At 34.3% G+C, this 17,145-nt stretch overlaps 1 protein-coding gene across 2 annotated transcripts in view; it reads right to left on the minus strand.

The window, feature by feature from the left end:
- The window catches only part of GSK3B (glycogen synthase kinase 3 beta), a 266,798-nt gene that overhangs the window by 39,412 nt on the left and 210,241 nt on the right, over positions 1 to 17,145 (minus strand). Inside the window, exons 8-9 of one of the 2 annotated variants that reach the window (XM_003825160.6) lie at positions 10,083 to 10,178; positions 252 to 290 (exon numbers count right to left, since the gene is read on the minus strand). In XM_003825160.6, the coding sequence (XP_003825208.1) occupies positions 252 to 290; positions 10,083 to 10,178 (135 nt within the window). The remainder of the gene's footprint in view (positions 1 to 251; positions 291 to 10,082; positions 10,179 to 17,145) is intronic. The other variant, XM_003825159.6, reaches the window with a different exon arrangement.

Consider the following 17,145-nt stretch of genomic DNA (forward strand, 5'->3'; position numbering starts at 1 on the left):
TAATAATTTTAAAACCCCACAATTCCTAAACTTCAGCCTAGATGTCAATGAATCACCCAAGAGGCTGACAATCTAAATATACTGTAAGTGAAACCTATGCCATACAGTGAATAAAAACAGAAATCACAGCTACTTACATTGTTTACTATTACATTTCAAGAATGAGTAATTATTTAGCCTCTCAAAGAAGATTTCCCCCAAGTTTTATAGACCTGCCCTGAAATTTTGGGAAAAAAAAATTAAGTACATACCCGCACTCCTGAGGTGAAATGTCCTGTTCCTGATGAATCCTAAAGATGATAATGCAGTGAAATAATCCAAACAGGGGAAGTCAATCCAAAAGAGAATAGTCCAGCAAGGAAAAATATATCCAATGTTATAAGAAATCCATGGTGTGGGGGGGACATAGAAAATGTTTATACAGTTATAAACTTTAAACATCAGTCTTCACAGTAGCAAGTCCAAGTTTTAAAAATTATTTCACCACAGTGTATGCAAAAAAATTTTTTTTGATTGTGCAATGGTGAGGCACAGTAAAGAAACATTTTAATTTTAGTTTATTATGTTCCAATGCCAGTGCGTTTATTAAAAAAATACAAAACCAAAAAAAGTTAAAATCAAAATGAAATCTAGAAGTAAAGTTCCCAAAGTAAAATGGTCTTCTATGACCTGGATTCATCATCCACAGACATGGCTGGGAGGGGGCATATTAGCCTGCTTTTAAAGTTTCAAGTTCCCAATATGCTACTTTTTTCTCTATTAATGTGTTCCACTTACACAGTATAAACATTTTTTTGCTAAGTTATTAGTGATGAGAGGAAAGTAATAAATATATTTAAGTTATATTACTATAGATTTCAAGCCAGATACTTTCAATTTGTGTGAGCTAAGAAGGATCAGGCCACCGCGGATTATTCTCCATTTTGGATTGACTTCTCTGCTAAAAGATGTTTCTTTGCTGACATTCTCATTATCTTAGGACTCATCAGGAAACTGACATATCACCTCAGGAGTGCGGGTATTAACTTACTTTTTCTATTGTGGGCTTTGCCCGCTCATACCCTTGCACCCGGTACTTAGGAAAAATAAATAGAGAACATTTTTTCCTCTTTGGAAAAACTCTCTGAAAAAATAAATCCTACATCTTCCAGCACTACAAATTAAACACAGTTCCATCTGCAAATATGCCCAATTCACCCACCAAAAGCTAAACAAAATATATACAATTAACAATACAACTAAGGGACAGTCACAGTTACAGGTGACAGGCATAGTAATGTATACCAACACCTAGGCACAACGGAGCCAAATATGCAAGGGAGGTAGCAGGGTCTATTATGTCTAGGTATTGAGAACAAAAAATGGCAGAACTCACCAGTATCTGTGAACTCCCCTGGCTATTCTAAGAGAATTTAACATTCTTTTAGGATAGTTTCCAGTGGGGGAATTAAATATTTTTCAAAAATAAATAATCCGCGGATTACTTTTAGTCTGCAGACTAAAATTTAGTACACAGATTAAAATCTGGCCCATCAGAATAAATTCTCTCATGAACTAAAACACAACCAGGTGGACAAAAATAGAAAACCAGACTGAAAGAACTGAGAGCACAAAATAAGACTCAACTGGGCCAACTAACAATTAGTACGCAGACTAAATATGGCCAGCGAAGTATGCAGCAAGGCCACAGAGATCCCAAAACACCCCTTTAAAAACAAAACCAAAAGTAAATAAATAAAACAGAACAAAATAAAACAAAGCAAAAAATAAGAAGAAGAAAGAAAAGAAAAAGAGGAAGGAAAAAAGAAAGAAAAGAGAAAGGAAATACTGAAAAGAACCAAAACACTGACATGAACTTTTAAAGTGATTCAAATACTACCTCACCTATGCAGCAACTCATTTTCTTAAATTGAAACAAATATCAACTCCCATCACAAATACTAGCCCATAGAAGAAACTAACAGAAAAAAATCATTTTTTCAAAAAGAAAGTTTCTGCAGTATTGAACAAATGCAAAGAAGTCCTTAAATGAAGAATTATTCAAAATAAATTTGCGTTTGGGTAACTAAAAAATGACAGAGGCAATTTCTGCCCTACATGTCCTGGAATAGACTTTGTCCTTCAAATTTCAACCTGGAGCTAAGTGTTGTGACTGAATCTCAAGCACTTTAAAAAGGCCATTTTTAAACAATCACATACACCATACTAACACCTATGGTTAACATGGATCTCACAGCATCAGCTCTTAGCAACTCTATTGTATTATGTAGCCAATCAGAGCAATGTAAAAATGTCCATTTTAAATGGCTGTTGGCAGTGATAATTAATCTAACAGAACACAGAACAAGAGCCATGTCTGTTCCAAATAGCTATTCCTCATTAGTTTTTATTACTATAAATGTACAACACTCATCCTATATCCTGGTCATATACAAAATATAAGCATCCAGTTTTAAAAACTAATAAACCATGAATACTCCTAAAGAGCAACTCCAATATTGACTCTCAAGTAATCTATTAATCATCTGAAATTATATGCAATTTGTAAACCTAAACATAGGATTAAAAGTGAGACAATGCCATGGATTGTTGAATAGGTAATTATGTTAACTAAGAAAGAAATCAAGTCTACTTAAGTGCTCATATGCAGCACATAATTCAATAATTACTTAACAAATTAGTCTATACTATTTTTTAAAATATTCTCCCTATCTCTACTAAAAATACAAAAATTAGCCAGGTGTAGTGGTGGGTGCCTGTAATCCCAGCTACTCGGGAGGCTGAGGCAGGAGAATTGCTTGAACCCGGGAGGTGGAGGCTGCAGTGAGCCGAGGTCGTGCCACTGCACCAGCCTGGGCAACAGATCAAGATTCCATCTCAAAACAAAAAACAAACAAACAAAAAAAACATATATTCTTTGGCAGTCTTTCACATGCTTTGCTACATTGATCTAATGATGTACTGACATACAAGGTAATCCAACTCACTTTAAGTACTATCAAAAATGATTACCAGAGGCTACTGAAAACAACTTTCAGAGTCCTCCTCCCAAGTAAAATTGCTATCTATGAAGTTGGCATCTAACAGGGTAGGATACACAAACTGAATTCAGCTCAAGTCTACTGCATATTTTTCTAACCTTTTCGTTAAGATACCAGTTCAGGTAAAGAAGGTTGAGCATAAGAAACACAAAGAATCCTTTCCTTAGCCATGACAAATCTAACATCCAGTGAATTTCAGCTGTACTAATTAAAAGCCTTATCGAGTTTTCCCAAGTTCTACTACAGGTAAGAAAAGTTATACGGTAAATCTTCATTTAATGTCATTGATAGGTTCTTGAAAACTGTGACTTTTAGTGAAACGTATAATAAAACCAAATGTTTTCCCTCATCAACGCTGAATGAACCAACATTATTTGAGGGCCTATTGTGCATAACTTCACTTAAAGTTGCAGTTTCTAAGCACCTACTAACGATGTTAAATGACTGGCTGTATATATGTAGATATCAGCATTTAACTATGTAACATAATTTCTCTCCCTCACATCATGTGCTGATGAAATAGTACTACATGCCTACACAGGAGTGGGATTTGCCAAATGTCCGCTTATCCAATTTAATCTTTCATTGTTCACAAAACAATTATTACAGTCAGGTTGGCCCTTCTATGAATATAGAAATATTTTCTTTTCATTCAGCTCTCTCCACCTTGAGAGATATTCACCCAGGCTATAACAATTCCTAACCTTTTCTACACCTAGGCAAATCTTAAACCTCCCCTTCAACATCCCACCTCATGTATTATCCCTAAGTGGGGGTTCCTTTTTCCCTCCACCATCCTCACTGGAAGTCTGCCTTGTAACACCTACAGCCATGTGGAACACCTCTGAACACCTACAGCACAGAATCAAGTATACGGTTACATAGTATCTCACATTATTCAATACTTGCTTCAACTAAGCTTTTCAACTGTCAGCTTTTCAAGGACAAAGACTATATATTTTACTTCTTTTGCATGCTTTATGGTACCCAGCACAGCACTGGTTACATAGAAGATACAAGATTTAAAGAATAAATGATAAATTAAAAATAGAATTTTGTCTTCTTTTCAAATCCACCCCAACCTCATCCTTTGCCTCCCACAAGCAATCTGAAAATTATGTCTTACTTAGTATTCTTCCTTTTTCACACTATTCCTTTCACATGTGGATTAGCCACCCTAAAAGCTGGATTTTAATGTGGGTTTCCAGCAAACAAATAAAAATATATAGCCAGTAGAAATAAAAAAGTGAGGTCTACTAACATAGGAAAGTGGCTTTAGAAAGGGAGAGGAAGTGATTATTGTAGCAATAATAAGGATGTGGGTAGAACTTTCAGTAGAGAACATACTATATGTATTTGTGAGGCAAGTGAGAATGGTCTAGGTAGAATGTTCAGGGCAGAGGGGGGTTGAATAATAATATAAAAATTGATTTACCATAAGCAATAGAACAAAACAGACAAGTGGCAAGCTTAGGAGCCAAGAGAAATCCCCAACATGGTTTTATGCTTTCTGGAATACATGTGAATGAAATGAGTAATGCAGAGAGACCAGAAAAGGTAGATAGAATGGATGTGAAAGAAAACTTTGGCAGCAATTTTTGTTTTGTGCCCTCTAGGCCTCTCTGAAGGCATTTTAATAATACATTGAACAACGGTTAAAACAGGTAGGTTTACCAAGTTCTGAAAATTCTATTGAATGGCTCAGGGGAAAAAATGTAGCATTATGGACAAAGTCTTAAAAAGAAATAAGTATAGTGGGGCTTTTTGGTTCAGCTGTAAGCATAGAGAATAAGTAACTTTTTCAGTCAAAAATAATTCCTTTGAAAGCTGAAATGACCTGAGAATTCAATTTTCTGCTTACTCTGTTAGCCAGTTAGAAACACTAGTATTGATTCACTATGAAGCATATTGACAGTGTTTTAGGAAATCAAGTATGCAAGGATTAATTTTTGTGAATAATGCTTTCTGGGAGACTTACCAAATGACCTATGGTCATACAAAAGCTACAGACACTTTACTATTAAGTATTAAACTACCATATATGCCAACAACTTGGCAACAAATATTTTGAAGTAATTGGCATTCATATTAAAATACTATTATTATAAAAAAGCAATGAGGAATTGCTATAATATATATGGTATAATTTGGTAGGTACTATAGGAGTTATGTGGTAGGATAATCATAAAGAACTTAGACAATGAGAAAATATTTCATGGGAGAAGTGAGATTTGAGATCTTAAGAAAGGTTAAGACTTGGTAAGCAGAGAAGAAAAAAAGAACATTCTAAGACAGTGGAAGGGGGAGTAGAGAGAGGGAAGGGAGACACTAGCAAGAGGCAAAAATGAATGTGGCTTCTCTGGGGAACAACTAGGAGACAATCTGACTAAACCAGAAAATCCAGCATGGCTGCATGGTCCCTTCAAAGTGAGCTACAAACTGGACAACACTCCAATACGTAGCCAACATATTAAATAGCACTAATGTAACTGTTAAGAGATCAGCGGGCCTTAGGATTGTAATCTACTTCCTTCTACTAACCAGTTATTACTTTATTCTTTCATTACTCTGAAAGAATAAAACAGACATCTGTGTTACCTAACTGACCTCACAGGATTGTTTATTACTAGGATAGAGGAGAAATGCTTGTCATAAAGAAATTTAAACAAGGTAGCAGGATCAGGCACTCGAAAGTGGGCGGGAAGGCACCTCATACACCTACTATGATATAACCTTATTAAAAATCCCTAATCAACCCTAACTAGACACTAAACTTTCAAATTCATTGCCTAACAACATGCATTTAAGGATACAGGAAGCTGTAAAACTTGGGAAAGAGACTGGGTTCAAGAACTAGATACCTCAAGAAGGTTGGGAATAGGACAAATACTAAATACCCTACTTTTCTGGAAAAGAAAGGCAGAAAAGATCAAGAACAGAGTGACTAAATAATCTGCCACCCAAATTGGGACCTTCCTGAGAGTGAAGAGGCAAGCAATTAATAATTACACTGGACAAGCATAAACTGGCACATAGGATCACCCTTGTCATTATATGTATTTAACGCTAAATTTTCCTAAAGGCTATGAGGAATCAGAGAAGAATTTTAAATAGGAGTGACAGTATCACACGTGCTTTTAAAAAAAGCCAACTTTGACAGAAATGAGGAGGATGGATTAAAATGATGTGAAACCAAAGGATGGAAATCAGGAGGTAGGAGGTTGTTTTTAATAATTCTATGATATGATGGTGGCCTAAACTAAGGTCAGGGCAGTGGAGACAGAGAAGACAAATCAGAAAACTCCATTGGAGTGCTACATCCTTCACATTTATTCAAAACTAAAGTAATCCTTTATATGTATATTATGGCTGTATTTTCAAAATAATCCTGAGAAAAGACACAGCAGATAATCGCTATCTTACAAAAGAAAAAAAGCTGAGGCATAAACATTAGGAGCAGTGTTTAAACTAGATTCTCACTCTGTATATAATAGCCCATCATTTAACCACACCTGCACATACTAAATGCAGAATTTAAATTTCTTCTCTTCTTCCAACCAATCTCTGTCTCTGCTTAATTCTCAATCTACTTTTGCATCACTTCCTTTTCTTTCCATGTGTTTTTCTTCTTTGCAGTGTACAGCGTACACCAAGGCATAGGTCTTCATCCCCTCACCTCCAATAATAATCCTTGTTTCAGAATATTAGCACCTATTTCCTTTCCTACTAAAGCCACAAGTGCTTTATTAATGAATTATGTTGCACTGGCTATTGCTATTATGTAATAGCCCAGGGCAACTTATTGGAGTTTTTAATTCTTAAGATTTCTGCCATACACCACACTGGGATCATCTCAGTGTTATTTTTCTGCTATTTCTTTTACACACCTGTATCCCCTTACCTCAATGTTTCCACAAAAGACATTTTCTCTTTTCGTCTTTATTTCTGTCTACTTTTTTTTTTTTTTTTTAGAACACCAGGTCCCAATCTTGGGGATATAGCTGCACAACACTGCAGCACAGGAAACCAGGGTTCACATGTCCACAGCTTCAGGAGATGGGACTAACAGAAGACAGCAACAAAGGTAAAGTGGTTCTTGTTTCCAGACTCCTGTTTACCTGCCCTCCAAGGGCAAAATGGTCTTCTCTTTGGAGGACATTCTATATGTTTTTTAAATGACTCAATTGGCTGCTTACCCTAAGAGCATTTCTCAAGTTGCTGTCCACTATCACAGTGGTAGGGAAAGGAGTCTGAGTTCCCTCTAGGAATTTTAAGTTTTGCATTTTAATTCTTATAATAACCTATTTAAAAAAACCAACACAAGCATATTCTCAATCATCTAGATGACAGAGAAAAACAATAAAATTTCTGCATCTGAATTTACTTTTTTGTTTACAATCCCAGTAACACCCACTCTAGTATGCACAAATGAGGAACCAACATAAGTGCACTTATTACATAATGCATGTGTATGAAGTGAAAACCAAATTATGTCAAAAAACACCAGATGAATGAAAGGTTCACAGTCCTTTTAATAGACAAAAAAGATGGGAGAACTGAGTCATTATTCTACACATGGTACAGGAATGGAAACCTAAATAAATGTGCTTTACATAGACGATTCAAGTTTGAAAAGCATTAGTATAAGATATAAAAACATCAAGAACTGAAGAGGGCAAAGGAAGATTTACAGCATACATATTTAGTACAGCTCTTTCATTAGCTGCATTTTAATTATAATCAACCATTCCTCACATTCTACTCTAGCTAATACTTGCGTTAGAGAGATATAATTCAGGGGGAAAATGCAGAATTTGACACACACTAAATACAGTGTCCCCTCCCTTTTATCTACAGGGCATATGTCCCCAAGACCCTCATGTGGATGCTGAGACTGCAAGTAGTACTAAACCCTACATATACTGTTTTTCTCCATACATACAGTGATAAAAGCTTACTTCATAAATTAGGCACAGTAAGAGGTTAACAACAATAACTAATAATAAAATAGAATAATTAGAATAATATCTATAATAAAATAATGTGAATGCAGTATCTCTCTTAAAATATCTTATTGTACTACATCACCGATTTCAGACAGAGGCTGACCAAATGTAACTGGAACCTTAGATAAAGGAGGACTAGTGGCAGTCTTGATAAAATAATAATAATAATAATGGAGGATGGGGACTGTTAAATAGGATCTCATGGACTCAATTTCAGCTTTATATTTGTCAGAAACTCTATAAGGAGGATAATATGTGATGAATACTTAGATTACACCAAAAAAAGAATTTTTCCCTTTCCTCATAAAAATAACATTATTATTAAAGAAAATATGAAAGTTTGAAAAGGTAGAACAAAGAAAATAAAATCATGCACTTTCTTCTTACCCAAACTACTGTTGGCATTTTGGAATATTTCCCTGTATTTATTTAATACACAGAATTCTCTTTGTTGTTTTTCCCTTAACATGGCTGAAGTCATAGTATACTACAAATCACTTACTATAAACAATTTAACTTGGAATAACTATAATGGACTCAAACTGTAATGCAGCCTCTAAATCCAAGTAGGCCACCTGAGATTTTCTGAGTTTAGAGCCAGGTGAGAGTCCCTAAATATCTTCTGACCCAGATTTAAAATAAGCCTTGAATACAAAGATCAAAGAACACTTTTGAATCTCAGACTACTTAGTGCTTACCATAAACTTTTAAAAAAGGGAGGCAAGATCGTGGTCTGTTGGCCGGGTTGTAGTAAAAGCTACAACCTATAATTCTGGCACTAAAATACTATTGAGGTCTTTGATTCTAAATAGGAAATAAATAATTAGTAACGAGAATTTTCTGAAGATAGATAATGAGATGATAAGAACTTGAAGAAAAAGTAACTGGAATCATAATATATCTGATTAAGAGAGAGAGAGAGAGAGAGAGAGAGAAAGAAACATACTTTGATTCTACAGAGGGTAAATTATTTCATCTATAGCCCTAAATGACTTCACCTCGAATTATAAAAGATCTATAACTAAATGAATTTAATTGTATATAAAATGAATTGTTATATGTACATTTTAAAATACAGTAAGTCTCTCCTTAAAATACGTATTATAAAGTCGATCATTGGTAACCCGTGACACACACACACACACACACACACACACACACACACACGCAGAAGTTTAATCCCGGCTTTGTCACAAGCCATCCATGTAATCTTGGGTAAGTCACTTTGAATCTTTGGTCAGAGTTTCTGAACTTGTAAAATGAGGAAGCTAGAGATTCACTCTACTTATAAACCCTACTGAGAAATTCTATTTTTTTTCTGTTCATACTTAATCTCACAAATCAAACTAAGGTGACAACACTTTTTAATAAAATCTCTCTTAAAATCATTCCAATTAAATACCAAAGGAAATAAAAAGTTCCCTGGTACATTAGCAACTATGCTCTTTAGAACTGGTTCTATCTAATGTTAAGGTTGGGTTTTTCCAAAGGCTAGTGACATCCAGTTAACATATCAATTGTTTTTAATGTATACTCCCAGCAAGATTACATTTGCTTTCTAATCTTGTTTCCAAAATGCCAGTAGGAAAGTAAACAAGAGAGGAAAAACACAAAATGCCATCTATAATAAGATATATGTTTTAACAGTTTAAAAGAATAAAGAAAATGTTTGAAATGTATGATATGCTATATGATATTAAACTATACACCTCTATGTAAATAAACTTCTGAATTTTAGGTTGTCAAAATTTTATATAAGATCCTACTCCTAAATCAAATTCTGTACTTTAATGATATAAGTACACTATCCTTACCTTGCAAATAAAAAACCAGGCTAGAAACTATCTACAGGAAATCAATGAGGATGAAACTATATAAAGTCAATGAAACACTCAAGTACATCTATACAACTATCTTTACATGCAGAACTGCTTGTATTCATGCAACTATCTGATCTCAAAATAGTTTAAGAACAATGAGAAACCTGTTTTAGTTAACTACTGATTAATATACTTAAAAAAAAAATCTGACTCACCTTAGTCCAAGGATGTGCCTTAATTTGAGGGAATTTAAATTCTGTGTAGTTTGGGTTCATTTCTCTGATTTGCTCCCTTGTTGGAGTTCCCAGGACCTAGAAAGAAAGCAAGTTATTGCCATCTTTTCCTATATATTTACAAATTTAGTCTCTATGTTTTCAGGCATTGGATTCACTGAAAAAAGGAATTCCCAAGTTAAATAAAACACGTAACTCATTAAATAGAGCAGTGCTATGATTTGAGTATGTCCCCCAAAGCTCATGTGTTGGAAACTTAATACCCAATTCAACAGTGTTGAGAGGTGGGATGTTTAAATGGTAATTAGGTAATGGCTCTGCCCTTGTGAATGGACTCATGTCATTAAAGTGGAAGCAGGATTGTTATTTCAAGAGCAGGCTGGTTAGAAATGTAAGTTTGGCTCCCTCTCACTCTTGCCTTGTCTTGACTTTCTGCCTTCCAATATGAGATGATACAGCACGAAGGCCATCACCAGATGTGGGCCCTTTGACATTGGACTTTCCAGTCTCTAGAACAGTGAACCAAGTAAATTTCTATTGTTTATATATTATCCAGTCTTTGGTATTCTGTTATAGTAGCACAAAACAGACAAAGGCAAACAAACTTTGTGAAAGCCTTTTATCTGTAGCTGACTACAGATTCCATGCTGTATTACCATAGACAGACTTCTATGATAACAATAATGTTAAATTTGGGTCATAAAAAAGATTACCATACTCAAAAATATTCAAGTAAAAATCAGGTATCTTTATCTAGAAAAACTATCTATTGCAATAATCACATCTGAGAGTATTTTTTCTTCACTTAGTTCAGTATAGCCAAAGATTATACAGCTGTCCCTTGGTATTCAGATTGTTTCAGGAGCCCCCGAGGATACCAAAATCAAGAGATGTTCGAGTCCCTTATATAAAATGGCATAATAGTTGCATATAACCTTACATCCTCCTATACTTTAAATCATCTTTAAGTTATTATAATACTTAACGTAAATGCTATATAAATAGTTGTATTGTTTTTAAGTTGTATATTATTCTTCATTAATGTATTTTTAAATTGTTATTTTCTGAATATTTTTGATCTGCAGTCGGTTGATTCTGCGGATGTGGAACCTGCAGATATGGAGGGCCAATTGTATTATCGATATATCAGGCAAAGTTTATTTTAAAACCGTCAATAATTCATTCAGTCGTTGAATAGTGTCCCTTGTGTACAAGGAACTATGTTAGGACCTTTGGAGGATACAAAGAACAAGAGATTTCCTGCTACCATAAACTTACATATTTGTATGTCAAAAAAGTATGATTACAGTACACAACAAAAATGTATTGAGCACTTCATTGTCTCTAGAGCTATACTAGGTACTGAATAAAAGAAAGAACATGGACCTGGCTGTACAAGATGGATGACAGGAAGAAACATTAAATGCTAAAAATTGAGGACTTTGAAGAGAAATACCACATATTACTCATCTTTATAAGACCATGTATAAATCAAATTTATTGAAATAAAATATTAAACCAGTTACAGTTCAAGAATAACTGCACAGAAGTAGAAGAATGTAATGGTAAGTACTAGATTTGTGGTGGCAACCAGTGAATAATCAGGCATAATTCTGTAACCATTCAGGGCAAAGTGAGAATTTATTATGCTTTTGTTGTTGGTTCTAATTCTCTAGACACTGCTAAAACTTTCAGAACTTCATTCAAATTTTAAAAAGTTTGTTCTTTAAAAGACACTCTTAAGAAAATGAAAAGGCTAGTCACGAACTTTGCAGAATATATTTGCAAAATATATTCTGCAAAGGGCTTGTATTTACAATATATAAAGAACTCTTATAATTCAAAAATAAGACAAACCAATACAAATCAGTAAAAGATATGTACAGACACTTCACCAAGGATGACAGAGAGATGGCAAATAAGCACAAGAAAAGATGCTTGGCATCATTAATCATTAGGGAAATGCTAATTAAAACAAGATACCACCATATACCCAATAAGAAGGCTAAAATTAAAGACTATGTATAACAAATCTTGGCAAGGATGTACAGCAACTGAAGCTCTCACCATTGATGGTGGAAATGTGAAATGGTATATAGCACCTTGGAAAACAGTTTGGAAGTTTCTTAAAAGTTAAACATATACATATCATACAACCCATCATTCTCACTCCTAGGTACATACCCAAGAGAAATGAATGCATATGTTCATACAAAGACTTGTATACAAATATGTATAGCATATTTTTTTTAACTGCTAAACAGTAGAAACAAACCAAAATGGCATCATCAAGTAAATAAATGGTACATAGCCATACAGTAAAACATTACTCAGTAATTTAAAAAGAACAACATGGACGAATCTAAAAATAATTAAGCTGAGTGACAGAAGCCAGACCAAAAAGAGTACCTAAAGTATAATCACATTCATATGGAATTCTAGTAAATTTTCTATCTATAGTGACAGAAGATCTATAGTTTTGAGAAGCAAGATTACAAAGGGACACTAGGAAACTACTGGGATTATGAATGTTCATTATCTTGGTTTCATGGGTGTAAGCGTATGGCAAAACTTATCAAGTTGAATACTTTATGTGCAGTTTTTAAAAATATTTATTTTTGTGGCTACATAGTAGGTGTATATATCTGTGGAATATATGAGACACTCTGATATAGGCATACAATGTGTAATAATCACATCAGGGTAAATGTGGTATCCATCACCTCAAGCATTTGTCCTTTGTTTATTTATATTTATTTATTTAGAGATGGAGTCTCACACTGTTGCCCAGGCTGGAGTGCAGTGGCGTGATCTCAGCTCACTGCAAGCTCCGGCTCCTGGGCTCATGCCATTCTCCTGCCTCAGCCTCCCAAGTAGCTGGGACTACAGGTGCCCACCACCACGCCTGGCTAATTTTTTCTATTTTTTAGTAGAGATGGGGTTTCACAGTGTTAGCCAGGATGGTCTTGATCTCCTGACCTCGTGATTTACCCACTTCGGCATCCCAAAGTGTTGGGATTACAGGTGTGAGCCATTGCGCACAGCCTATCTTTTGTTTTATAAACAATCCAATTATACTCTTTTAGGTATTTTTCGATATTTAATTAAATTATTATTGAGTATAGTCACCCTGTTGTGCTATGAAATACTAGATATTATTCATTCTATTGTTTTGTACCCATTAACCATCCCTACTTCCCCAGCAACTGCCCTTCCCAGCCTCTGCTAACCATCATTCTACTCCCAATCTCCATGAGTTCAATTGTTTTAATTTTTAGCTCTCACAAATAACTGAGAATATGCGAAGTTTGTCTTTCTGTGTCTGGCTTAACACAATGACTTCCGGTGCCATCTATGTTGTTGCATATAACAGGATCTCATTCTTTATGAGTATATATATCACATTTTCTTTATCCATTCATGAAGTGTCCACGCTGATGAACACTTAGGTTGCTTCCAAATCTTGGCTATTGTGAAGAGTGCTGCAATAAACATAGGAGTGCAGATATCTGTTCAATATACTGATTTCCTTTCTTTTGGATATATACCTAGCAGTGTGATTGCTAGATGGTAGGCAGCTCTATTTTTAGTTTTTTAAGGAGCCTCCAAACTGTTCTCCATGGAAGCAGTACTAACTTACATCACCACCATCAACATACAAGGATTCTGTTTTCTCCACATCCTTGTCAGCATTTGATACTGCCTGTCATTTAGATAAAAGCCATTTTATCTGGGGTGAGATGATATCTCATTGTAGTTTTGATTTGCATTTCTCTGATGATCAATGATGTTGAGCACCTCTCATATACCTGTTTGCCATCTGTATGTATCCTTTTGAATAATGTCTATTCAGATCTTTTGTCCATTTCAAAATCAGATTATTAGATATTTTTCCTATAAAGTTGTTGAAGCTTCTTATATATTCTGGCTATTAAGCTCTTGTCAAATATTTTCTCCCATTTTGTGAATTGTCTCTTCAGTCTGTTAACTGTTTCCTTTGCTGTGCAGAAGCTTTTTATCTTGATGTGGTCCCTATGTGTAGTTTCTTGTATGCCAATTACCCCTGTAATAAAAACTTTCAGAAATTATTTAACTGTTAGAATACATAAAGTTTGGGTAAGATAGACGGAAGGATATTCTGAGCTACAGAATTATTCACTGATATAAATCAAAAAGGAATCTAGTTAAAAATAAACCGACCTTTAACTGTGTATAAGGTAATTTCTGAGCAAACTCCTAATGTTATTGGAAAGAAAATAAAAAGGTGACTGTAAAAATAATCTAAATTATTAACACTTATTCTAACCCCTATTTCTAACATTGTTCTGGGGATATGTGCATGTGTATGTGTATACATGTACCTGGTGAGAGGGTGAGGAGTGAAGAATGAGGGAGTAGTACTAATAAGCTTATCAATAATTCCGTCACATGCAACTCTATTGGATTCTTTTGAGAGCTGAAAACAAACAACAGCGGCAATGACGTGAATAAATGAGTGTTTATAAGTGTATACCTTCAGTGACCCTACAACCTACTGATTTCTATTTCAAGCTATATACCCTAACAGAGAAATTCTTATACCTCTAAAGCAACATTGTTCATAATAATAAAATACTGCCGATAAAAGCAAAAATCCAACAGTAGAATTAACAAATAAATTGTGGCATAGTCATACAATAGCATACTAACTAGCAATGAAGATGACTAAACCAGAGCTACACATACCTTTATGGATGAATCTCACAAACACAGTGGTGAGCTTTTACTCAACAATGAATGCACACAACATGACTGCCTTAAAGTTCAAAATCAGACAACACTATAGTTTACATAGTAAAACTGTGTAAAAATAAATAAAAAACATAAGTATATTCATCATTAAAATCAAGTATGGATTATCCAGTTTAACAAAGAGGATGTGGAAAAGGGGGCTGTGACTGGGATGGGGCAAAAGTAATTCTTCTAGCTCTAATTCTTAATATGAGTTGTAGTTACATGAATATTTACTATTGTACTTAAAACAATATATTTGCATATACTTTTTCATTATGATATATTTCAAAATAACCAAAATGACACTTCAGAAATGCCCACTCTTGAATCAGTATTTGTTGTATAGCCATCCTCTACATATTCAGTACTTTGCTAACATAAGACACAGTACTAACTCTTGTGATGTCCATTAGTAAATGTATCCATTTACTGTGTGAACAGAAATCACATGGACTTCTCTTCTTAAGCATTCGGCTAACTTTCCTATAGAGGTTATGGGGGATAATTCAAGAGTTACTGATATGGTTTGGCTATGTCCCCACCCAAATCTCATTTTGAATTGTAGCTCCCCTATTTCCCTCATGTCATGGGAGGGACCCAGTGGGAGATAACTGAATCACGGCAGTAGTTTGTCCCATGCTGTTCTCATTATAGTGAATAAGTCTCACAAGATCTGATGGTTTTATAAAGGGGAGTTTCACTGCACAAGACAAGCTCTGGTCTCTTGACTGCCGCCATCCATGTAATATATGACTTTGCTCCTCCTTGCCTTCTGCCATGATTGTGAGGCCTTCCCAGGCATGTGGAACTGTAAGTCAATTAAACCTCTTTCCTTATTAAGTTACGCAGTCTGGGATATGTCTTTATCAGCAGTGTGAAAACGGACTAATACAGTTACAATGTATAACGTAAAAGTCAGGATGTTCCCTGAAATGAAAGTTTTACAATTCTTGTTTTTTTTTACTTATAACCTAAGAATATTCCTAAAAGAAGCAAATCTGTGAAATACACAATAAAACAGTTGAGAAACATATGCTTATATACAAGGTATGCTTAACATATAAACTTTTAATAATTTATTTAAGGTATACCATGTGTGTGTACTCACTCTCACATCCTTCTCCCTAAATTCACTGTCTCACAGCCACTTAGATCTAAACATTTTACCTAATATTATGTTAAGGAAAATTTCAAACAAAAAAGTTGTGAAAGTTTTACAGTGAACACCAACCCACTATATCCACTATCCATATTCTCCAACTAACATTTTACTATATTTGGTTCATCACATACACAACCCTCTATCCATACATCAATCCACCTATTTTTTGATGCATTTCAAAATAAGTTGCAGATATCAGTACACATCAGCATGCATATAATTAAGGTTTGATATTTACAACTTTTTATGTAAGTATGTTTTTTACATACCTTGAATCCTCCTTTAATATATACCAGAAAATGCATGTAGAAAATCTTTACCACAATGGGAAATAATCTGCTTTGATGAATAGTGATGATATTTAAAAAGTATTTTTTTTCTTCTGCAACTCATTCCTTTATAAAGATTAATACACTTTTACCATCAGTTTTGCTGTTGATTTGCATTTATTTCACCTGGGTTCCCCACTGGTTAAAAAAAGGTTTCTTTATTATATTTACAATCAGTGGTCAGAGTTTTAACTAGCTATATTCTTTACCTTCAAAATATAGTTATCAGTGACTGTTAAGAGGCTTTAACTACCAACCTGTAAATAGAATTGTTGATGTATTCACTATAAATTATTTTAAAAAGCAATTAACTAAAAAAAGGTCTGTCAGCACAAAATGGCAAAGAAAATCCTATTCATCCATTTACCATCACATGACTGAATCACGAAGGAAACAGAGATCCTAACATTACAGTATGTTCCATGTTTAATTCAACTACTATCATTTTTCTAGTCTTTTTCTTACTGTATTTTAAATCTTAACACCAGGTTCTCCTTAGGGTGGCTGACAGTGGGATTTGCAACATATTAAAAAATACTAAAAATTCAAAAAGCTCTCAAATTTGAAACACTGAAGAATATTTTATTATGACAAGGTCCTCACAATATAGGAAAAAAAGCACTTATTTCTGTTGGTGACTTCTAATGATAAACCAATTAAAACAAAACATTAGGGAGCAATTTAAAAATGCCTACTATCCTTAGATGTGATCATGAATGGTCCCCAAAAAAATTATTAAAAAAAAAAGGAAACTAGATGAGAGATTTTCTAGTTCAGGGGT

Source organism: Pan paniscus, chromosome 2 (genome assembly GCF_029289425.2).
Source record: "Pan paniscus chromosome 2, NHGRI_mPanPan1-v2.0_pri, whole genome shotgun sequence".
Classification (NCBI taxonomy): Eukaryota; Metazoa; Chordata; class Mammalia; order Primates; family Hominidae; genus Pan; species Pan paniscus.